Source organism: Saccostrea cucullata, unplaced genomic scaffold (genome assembly GCF_032062105.1).
Source record: "Saccostrea cucullata isolate Sc308-1 unplaced genomic scaffold, CSIRO_AGI_Scuc_v1 ctg929, whole genome shotgun sequence".
In the NCBI taxonomy this organism is placed as follows: Eukaryota; Metazoa; Mollusca; class Bivalvia; order Ostreida; family Ostreidae; genus Saccostrea; species Saccostrea cuccullata.
Window position 1 is genome coordinate 1 of NW_026940768.1, and position 10,788 is coordinate 10,788.

Sequence of the window (10,788 nt, forward strand, 5' to 3'; positions counted from 1 at the left end):
ACAGACATCTGTCTGTATTTGTATACTGCATTGACTTGTGCAGCTGTTTTAAGTCCTTAATCGACTTACTCTCCTGTATTAGAAAAGGTACATATATTTTTTGCTGACGAGTTCTGTGTAGCACATGTCCGTGACAGACGCTGGTGTGACTAAGCGGATTTTGAAAGAGGCCATCAGATATATAGCAAGTGAATAATTGAATATGACGGATAAATTCCTTTTACTTTTCGTTTTCAGCTTTAAGAACCAAACTAACCACATTCAGAACCCTCATCAGATCCGTCCACACAGTCTTTGTCCCCATCACATCTCCATGCTATGTGGATACACTCTCTACCAGTGTGGCACTCCCATTTCGAGTCGTCTGAACAAATAGATACATTTTTGGTTGCACAGTTTATTTCATCGCTTTGGTCGTTACAATCAACCTCGCCATCACACTGCCACAACTTGTCGATGCAATACTTGTTAGAACACTGGAACTCATCAGCAGTACAAGTTACATCAGCTGTCACAAAGAAGGGAAAATAAATCATTTACTTACATCAACTTATGGATATCTTTGATCATTTTTACCAGATTTTAATTAAAAAATACATACGACATGGTTTTTCATCGCTGTTGTCACCGCAGTCATCATCTCCATCACACTTCCATTTGTTGTTTACACACTTGGAATTGTCACATCTGAATTCATCACTATAACAGGTAATGGAGTCACACGTCTCGTCCTCACCATTAGAACAGTCGGGTGAACCATCACAACGCCAGCTAGCTGGTATACACTTTCCATTTCCACAACTGAACTGGTCATTAGCACAAGTTTTGTTCTCTGTAAATAAAGACGTTGTTATCAATATTATGCACCTTTCAATCTCTCAGTGACAAAAACTCAAAACATCCTAAAAAATGAAATAATACTTAATAAAATAAATAAAATTAAAAAGAAAATATATAAAATTTCAAGGCCGGTATACACGATGAGATTTGTAGTATAATACAAGTATTTTAATACTTTTGTATCATAATACTTTCTTGTACACACGCTAATACATATCTTATAAGATTGTAAGTTTGCTGCAACAGTCTCTTTCATACGATCCATCAAGACAGTCTGCTTCATTGTCACAGACCCATCTCATTGGCACACCTGAGCTGAAGGCTATACTTGAGTTTTTCTGATCAGTGTTCGGCGTTCGTCTGTCGTCTGTCGACTTTTTAGCTCTTCTGAGCCAAAGGCTCAAAGAGCTAATGCTATGGCCATTTGTGCGGTGTGCGGTGTGCGTTAACTTTTTAGAATATGGGCTATAACTCAAGAACCCCTTGGCCAATCAGTGTCAAATTTGTCACAGGGTATCCTTGGCCCAAGGGCTACCATTTTTACTAAAATAAGGGTTGGGACCCTAAAACAAGGGGAGATAATCAGGAAAACAAAACCAAAAGTACTGGTTGCTAAAAAATCTTCTTATCCAGAACCACCAGGCAGATTTTCACCAAACTTATATACAAGGATTAAGATATGTTGAAGATTAAAAATTGTTCAAGGCATGACCCTGGGGCAAAGGGCGTGGTCTCAAGGTCACTTCAAAGTTGACCTAAATTTACAATTAATAAAAACGTGTATATTTTCTTTACTATAAGGACTAGGATCATCAAATCTTGCATGTTGATGCATCTTACGACTTCACATCATGTTAACTCAAAAGTAGGTCACGGTGACCTACTTTTTAAATTTTGCGGGGATTTGTTTTCAAATTGATTTGAAGGCATATTTTGGACACTTTAAGGCCTATGATCATCAAACTTTGTCAATTGATGCATCTTGGGTCCTCAAACACTGTCAACTTAAAAGTAGGTCACCATGACCTACTTTTTGAACTTTATGACTTATCCTTTTAAAAACATTAAATCCCATTATTTCAGACACTGTAAGGTTTAGAATCATCAAATCTTGTACTTCGATGCATCTTGGGACTTTAAGACATATTTATGAAAAAGTAGGTCACTGTGACCTACTTTTTGAATTTTGCTGACTTTTGTTTTCAAATTGTTTAAATCGCATATTTTGATTACCTTCAGACCTACAATCATCAAACTTGGTCAGTAGATGCATCTTGGGTCTTTGAAAAATGTCTGCCAAAATATAGGTCACGGTGACCTACTTTCTACATTTTATGGTTATATTTAAGTATCTTAGGTATTTATTGGCTTAGAATCTTCAAACTTTGTGAGTCGATGCATATTTGGTTTTCGGAGAGTGACGACCAAAAAGTAGGTCACGATGACCTACTTTTGACATTTTATGGCTTTATTTATGTATCTCCAGTACTAATTGGCTTAGAATGATCAAAATTTGTGAGTTGATGCATCTTGGGTTTTCGAAGAGTAACGACCAAAAAGTAGGTCATAATGACCTGCTTTTGACCTTTTGTGACTAAAATTAAGTATCTCTGGTACTTATTGACCTAAAATGATCAAATTTTGTCAGTTGATGCATCTTGGGTCTTCAGAAATCGTCGACCAAAAATTAGGTCACAGTGACCTACTTTTGACATTTTATGGCTATATTTAAGTATCTCAGGCACTTATTGGCTAAGAATCATCAAACTTTGTCAGTCGAGGCATCTTGGGTTTTCGGAGAATGTCGACCAAAAAGTAGATCACGGTGACCTACTTTTGATTATCTCAGGTATGTATTAGCTTAGAATCATCAAACTTGGTCAGTTTAGGCACCTTGGGTTTTCAGAGAATGTCGACCAAAAAGTAGGTCACTGTGACCTACTTTTGACATTTTATGGCTACATTTAATTATATCTGGTACTTATTGGCTCGGAATTATCAAACTTTGTCAGTTGAGGCATCTTAGGGTTTCATTGAATGTCCAACAAGCAGTAGGTCACGGTGACCTAATTTTGAATATCTCGAGTACTTATTGGCTTAGAATCTTCAAATTTTGTCAGTTTAGGCATTTTTGGTTTTTGAATAACGTCGACCAAAAAGTAGTTCACCATAACCTACTTTTGACATTTGTTGGCTATATTTAATTATCTCTGGTACTAATTGGCTTAGAATCGTCAAACTTTGTAAGATGATGCATCTTGGGTTTTCAGAGAATGTTGACCAAAAAGTAAGTCATGGTGACCTACTTTTGAATATCTCTGGTACTATTTAATTAGAATCATCAGTCTTTGTCAATTTATGTATCTTGAGTCCTCAGCAAATTTCAATCAAAAGGTAGGTCACTGTGACCTACTTATGGTATTTTATAATTATATTATAATATCTTTAGTCTTAACTGGATAAATATTATCATACTTTGTAAGTTGATGCATTTTGGGTCTTATGATACTAATAGAGTTGGAGGCTCGTAATAGAAGTGATACATCGTACAATTTATCAGAAGAGCGATTCAAGGCCCTTGGGCCTCTTGTTTACATTCGCGACTTCTTCTCAAGAACCACTGGGTCAATTTTAACCAAACATGCCAGAAAGCAGCATTGGATAAAGGGAGTTAAAGTTTGTTTACAGGAAGTGCCGTACCCCTTTTCCAGGGGAGATAATTAAGAATACCTAATATCGCGAGTACCTCACTGTTATTTTACTTAATTAATACCGCTCATCGAGAAAGCTCTAAATCTTTCAATATTTCTGAGCTACAAAACATTATTTACAGTAGTGACAATCGAATGAATCGAACAATTTTATGCCAAAAAATACAATGCAGGACCAAGGATTGAACTCGATCCAAATCGTAGATTGTCAATTAAAGAAAGTTTAGAATATTTCATCAGCTTTAGGGGGGACCTATGTCGTTCTACGTCAAAGCAGCATTATGAGACGTCACAATAGCGACGTTTGTTTTTACCATTTGACTTTTGCAACTGTGATATAGGCTAAACATTGTCAGCTGTCACAAGAAAGGAAAAATAAAGCATTTACTTGCATCAATTTATACATATATTTTATCGTTTTTACCAGATTTGAATTAAAAAATACATACGACATAGTTTCTCATCGCTGTTGTCACCGCAGTCATCTTCTCCATCACACTTCCATTTGTTGATCACACACTTGGAATTGTCACATCTGAATTCACCGCTAGCACAGGTACGGGAGTCACATGTCTCGTCCTCACCATTAGAACAGTCGGGGGAACCATCACAACGCCAGCTAGCTGGTATACACTTTCCATTTCCACAACTGAACTGCTTATTAGCACAAGTTTTGTTCTCTGTAAATAAAAACGTTGTTTATATCAATATTATGCACCCACCTTTTAATCTTTCGGTGACAAAATCTAGGGACTCAAAACATCCTGAAAAAAACCTAATAATGTATATTAAAAAAAAATAAAAAGAATATATATATATAAAATATTAGCTTGCTGCAAAAGTCACTTTCATTCGATCCATCATTCAACTAGTCTGTTTTTTTTTTTGTCACAGACCCTTCTCATTTGCACGCAGTGACCAGATCTACATGTAAATTCATCTTCTTGGCACGTCTTGGAAGCTAAAACCGATTTCAAGACACTTCTTTGTTTCAGTTAAATTAGAAAAACTAAACTCATTCTATTGTCAATTCAAATTCCCAACAAATGTACATTACATATAATAATATGATTCTGATGTGTTTTAGTTCATCTGAGCCGCAGTATAGCCAATTTCAAAGCGATTTACAAAAATAAGAAAAGATATAAAGAACATTTAATAACATCCAAAACTACTAGTATTTCAAAATATGGTGATGCTTGAAAGTCCGATTACAATGGAAACTATCGTCTATCCCCCTTTTTTCAAGAGCTGGAGTTAGAGATAATTTATAATTAAGCGCTGATATCAAGAAAATTAATCTTTTTTTTTTAATTATTCTTTGTATTAAACAAAGAATTTATGGCCAGATTGTCATTTATATTAAATTAAATGGTTGCAAAATGTAGACGGGAATCGAGAGTTAGCGTGCGAATTAATGCATTTTCACTATACATGTATAATCAATAGAGCCCCACCCCAACACCAGAACCCCTGACCCTGGGGCCATAAAATTCACAATTTTGGATAAAGCACTCTTGCTCATCATAACTATGTACTTAGTTAGTTTATTTAATATCAAGGAGCAAAGAAGAAGATTTCCAAAGAATTTATGCATTTTCACTGTATAATCTATACAGCCCCACCCTATAGCTGCACGTCTGTAGCGTTATGGTTTTATGTATTTGTATTTGACCATATATGGTCATAGACAAATATATAAAACCACAACGCTACTGTAGCCCTTTTCACAAAAAATCTTAAGACTAAGACCAAAATTTCCTAATTCTTTTCTACTCAGCTAAATTGCAGCAAGTCACTCATAATCTTATATTTCTATTACTTAACAGTGTATGGTGAACTATTCTTAAAATATAACAAATTTCTTAATAAAACATAGGATTTACAGAGATGTCATATTTTAATCTTAGTCGTAAGATTTTTTGTGAAGCTACCAGAGAAGAAGCTTAAATGTTAAAAAGTTTACGACCGACCAACGACGACGGACGAAAACAGATAGCAATAAGTCACCTGAGTTTACTCAGGTGACCTGATAAAGCTATAATGTAGAATATCATGAATATATCGGAATTGAATTATACTTTAATGTACTTCCGTGAAAAAAAGCTTTACTTACGGTAAAGGGAGGAGTCATTTCAAATGGAATTTAAATAAAAGTAATGAAGAGAGATATCTCTTTGCAATAAAGATATATCTCCTTTGCTTGAGAGATATCTCTGTAAGACACTTTTGAAAGATTTCTCTTTCACTTTGAGAGATGTCTCTTAAGATAAACCATGAGAGATATCCCTTTGACTCTAAGAGATATCTCTAGAAGTACAAGATATATCTCTCTAGGTGAAAGAGATATCTCTTTAACGTTCAGATATATATCTTTTCACGAAAGAGATATCCCTCAAGGAGAAAGAGATATCTGTTCATATTGGAAGAAAAATTTCTGTTATAATACTGTAAAAGCACAAATATTCGTGGGGGATTAAATTTCGTTTATTTCGTTGTTAACAATATTCAACGAAATTAAATCCCACACGAAATTTTATATTATATTACTTTCTAAATGACCACAAAACTTTTTTTGAAGACAAAACAACGAAATTTTATGCCCACGAAAATTTGTGCTTCTACAGTAGATATATCTCTCTAAGTTGAAGAGATATCTTTTTCTCGTAGAGATGTCTCTTTAAGTTGCAAGATATCTCTATTTTCAAAGAGATATCTCTCTAAAATGAGAGAGACACCATTATAAATTATAAGATAAATTTTGTTTTCCGAATAAATAGCAAAAGGGATTGCCATACTTCCTCACCTCCTGACCTTCACTTGGGGAATTGACCTTTAAAAAGTTATCCCAGAGAAAACAAATGGAAATATTTTATCCTCCTAGGCACCTGATCCCACCTCTGAAATTCGAGAGGTTCGTGTTTTACACCCTGATTACAGATTTCTATTGTTTGTAGGATGATTGAGGTCGATCAGTATTCGCTATCTTCACCTTTTTCATAGAAATCTTCGAAAATAGATATTTTATATAGACGCCTCTAATTTTGAGACCAACCTGTAGGTCCATCCGGTACACTCTGACCAATAACTCCACTCAGAAATACCAATATAATAACACAATACGATAAGCAAAACTTCCTAGAAACAAATTCCATATTGTTTGACAAGTTTTCATCAAATATCAGAAATCCCAATCCTTCCCAGAATAAGAGAACAATGATCTCGATAGTTTGCTGCTACAACCTAGATAAGTTCACTGATATTATGATATCATTAATAGGATAATTGATTTGACTTATTATATTTCATTTGTCATTTGTATTCAAAGCAAGTCCTATGGATTTTTTTTTTTTTGTTTTGTATATATCATATTTTGAACAAAATGATTCAGAAAACCCTACGAGAAGAGGAGGCACAATTTTATCACCGGGATGCTTTGGAATCCGGATAGGGGTATGCAGTTTACTATATCGCATCATCAGGTGCACCATCGGGGTTTGGGTCCATATATAGTGCAATGATACGCTAATACTATATACGATGCTGCGATCGTCATCACATTGTCGTGGTATTGCTTCATCATGCCATCGGTCGACGCTCGATGGTGCGATAGTGAACTCCCTGGCCCAACCCTGATTTCATATTTTTTCTATCTACTATATAGAAACATGCTCTTTCGCTTTTTGAAAAGAATTTATCTAATTATACACGGAAATCTTATTATATCTGCAGATGAGCATTTCAAGTTGACCTTTTCTGCAACCCTCAAATTACCAGCAGGTTTCATTATTTTTGGAATAATCACCATTTACAAGAACCCATAACCTTTAATCAGCATAATGGTTTTACATTGAAAATGAAATGAAAATGTCAAATAGAAATTCTGTTTGGTGGAACCCTGATGAAGAAAATTCAATAAATCATAGAAACACTGTACCTTCATTCTGAAGAAAGAGTGGTTGAATATTCAAGGGACTTTGCGATAGTAAAATACTAGTACCCACTGCACGCCCGTCTGTTTGTACAAAAATCTACTCCTTGTACAGTTTTTGTCTCATTTTATTGATTGTATATTGTTAACGTCACACCGAGAATTTTTCACTCATATGGAGGCATCGCCGTAAGCGTATGCCTGTGAAGGGCTTCAAATTTAGACCTCTAATCCGGCCCTGAGGGCCATTGAGCAGTGAGGGTTCTTTATCGTGCCAACGCCTAGAACAGTCACTACCTATGTTACGTCTTAGGTTTGACGCAGCGCCGCAAATGAGAATCAGTCGGGCCTCCCGATCACGAAGCGAACGCTCTACCTGTCCCATTTGAATATAACCTGGTACACACGTATATTAAACTAAGATGCATAATTCTTCGGAGTTACAGTAGTTACTTGAATGATTGCTTAAAATAACATTTTCTTTGAAGTACTTTTAAAATCTCTCTTTCTTTTTTTTTTTTAAAATCTAGTTTTGTTCTAGTACATATGATTTTTGTTTTCTTTATCCTTAAAGTGTCATTTTAAATGGCTTGATTTAAATCATCTTTTGTTTTACTAACATTGTATATTTTTTACTAATATTTATCTTTCTGTATATATGTTAAAGTCGGCTAAAGAGCTCACCACAGCTCATGTTATTTTGTTGAATCGTATATATGTACCGACTATAAATAAAAATTACTTGACTTGACTTGACTTGAAAATGCTATTCCTCGTGCGATATATGGAAAATTTCAATATAACTTGGAAAAAGAAGTAGACTACATACACTAAGATGCATGATACATATTCAATGTGGTGTAGCGGTATGATTTCAATGAAAGGGGTTGTCATGGTCACTGAAAGTAGAAATGTCTAGAAGATTCTTTTCAAAATGCTACTTCTCCCACAGTTTATTTTCCAATTTCAAATGGTTTTCTTGTATCATCAACTTATTTGCCAATAGGTTGCCTCGTTCTGGAACATTGTTGTACGTAGAGCATGCTCCTTTGTATCGAATCGAACTTCTTATACAGGTGATAAGAGTTGGCTATATATGTAAGGAAAGTTGACAATTTTTATCTTCTTCTCAAGAGCCACTGGGCCAATTTCAACCAAACTTGCCAAAGTATCCCTGGGTAAAGAGAATCCAAGTTTGTTCAAATGATGGGCCACACCCTCTTCCAAGGGGAGATACTTATGAATTATTGATAAATTAATGGTATTTTTTCAAAATCTTCCTCTTCAAAAAGCATTGGGCAAGGAAAAATGAAACTCATTTGGAGGCATCATCATGTAGTGTAAATTCAAGGTTGTTCAAATCATGAGCCCCTGGGTAGGGTGGGCCACAATGGGGTATCAAAGTTTAAAATAGGAATACATATAGGAAAAAAATCTTTAAAAGTCGTCTCAAGAATCACTGGACTGGGAAAGATGAAACTTGTGTAGAAATATCCTCTGGTAGTATAGATTCAAGTTTGTGAAAACCATTACCTCAAGGGGTAGGGTTGAGCCACAATGGGATATCAAAGTTTAACATCAAGTACACGTAATTATTTTTCTGTCCAATCAGACAACAGCATTTTTACACACCCCAAAACATATTTTAAAAGAACAGAAAGAAAACACGTGCTTTTTTTCCTCAAAAAGATTTTTTAAACAAAAAATCTGTAGAAGTAAGATGAAAACTTTTGAAGAATAAGGTATTCCCCACATTTTTACCGTGAACAACCTTGACATTTTTATCTCCGTAAAGAAAAAAAAATAATGCACGATAGAATGTAATCGTTTACAGAGGTATGGAACGCACCAGCAAGTTTTTATCAAGTTTAATTATAACATTTAACAGAATATATCAGGCCTACATGATGGTAAAAATAATTTTGCTTAACCGTTCGATTTTCATCGATAATGCTTAAATTCCATGTGTAAAGATCAACTCACACAAGTGTTTATCGTATGGAGTACTAAGTATACACATATAGTTTTGCATTATCACGGGTTTCATGAGCGTCGAATACTTAGCTATGCAGACTGTAAATGGGCATAAGGAAAGGCGTTTAACGTGGAGAAAAGAGAATCCTGTAATTATACATGAATGCGTTCTATCCCAATATCTTACCTCGCATATCAGAAACTGCATGGACTACTAGTATTCTGTAATAAACATTCAAAAATAATAAAGACTGTTATCTTTTCGATAAGATTTTTATGTCAGGCTCTAAAAACTGAAAAATTAATGTATTTATATCAATTTTTTAACGTGAGTAAACTTTTGGGATTGCTAATTCCGAGAGACAGATTTTTTTTTATCCCACTTAAAACGTATTCCAAGCTTTCAAGTCGTGTTTGTTCACGGTAGAATTGTCATCAATATTATATTATTCCCAAATGCATATGAAGTTTACAAAAATTTTGTTCTAAAAAAAATCTTTTGAGCAAAAAACTTAAAAAACCACGTGTTTTATTTATTCTCTCATGGGTTTGTCTGAATGCTGTTATCTGATTGGTCAGAAGGATTAGTGCCTTGTTTATTCTGTGTATTAATGGCAATTCACGGTTATCGTTCTTGACTTCCATATTTAGAAATCGTCCAGACCTGTTCAAACTTTTGGTTTTCACTAGGATATGTACACCAATGTGGATTTTAACAATTATGTTTTCATTGTTATACCCGCACTTTCTAAAGAAAGTTCGGGTATATTGTTGTTACTCATGTCCGTCCGTCCGTCCGTCACACTTTTCTTCCCCGAACTCCTCCTACATTTTACACAGTAGCTTAATCATCTTTTGGGAGATGGTTTGTGGGGTCATGTAGATGTGCAGTAAGGTTTTGGAATTTCGATTTTGCCCCGGGGGGTCAAATGGGGGTCGAAAAATGACGTTTTTTGTCCAAAAAGCCCCGTCTTCCCTGAACTCCTTCTAGATTTTACTCAGTAGCCTAACCAGCTTTTGGGAGATGGTTGGTGGGGTCATGTAGATGTGCAGTAAGCTTTCGGAATTTTGATTTTGCCCCAGGGGGTCAAATGGGGGTCGAAAAATGACGTTTTTTAAGCAAAAAGCTCCGTCTTCCCTGAACTCCTCTTACATTTTACTCAGTAGCCTAACCAGCTTTTGGCAGATGGTTGGTGGGGTCATGTAGATGTGCAGTAAGCTTTCGGAATTTTGATTTTGCCCCAGGGGGTCAAATGGGGGTCGAAAAATGACGTTTTTTGTCCAAAAAGCCCCGTCTTCCCTGAACTCCTTCTACATTTTACTCAGTAGCCT

The 10,788-nt window shown here is 35.3% G+C and overlaps 1 protein-coding gene across 1 annotated transcript; it reads right to left on the reverse strand.

Moving 5' to 3' along the window:
* Window positions 1-256: 256 nt before the first annotated feature.
* On the reverse strand, window positions 257-6,774 carry LOC134256265 (very low-density lipoprotein receptor-like; the record flags this gene model as incomplete). The annotated part of the gene is made up of 4 exons (XM_062738923.1): window positions 6,607-6,774; window positions 4,001-4,231; window positions 602-832; window positions 257-508 (listed from the first exon to the last, which is right to left on the reverse strand). Coding segments are annotated over exons 1-4 (814 nt in total), but the record flags the coding sequence as incomplete, so codon positions are not given.
* Between the last annotated feature and the right edge of the window lie 4,014 nt (window positions 6,775-10,788).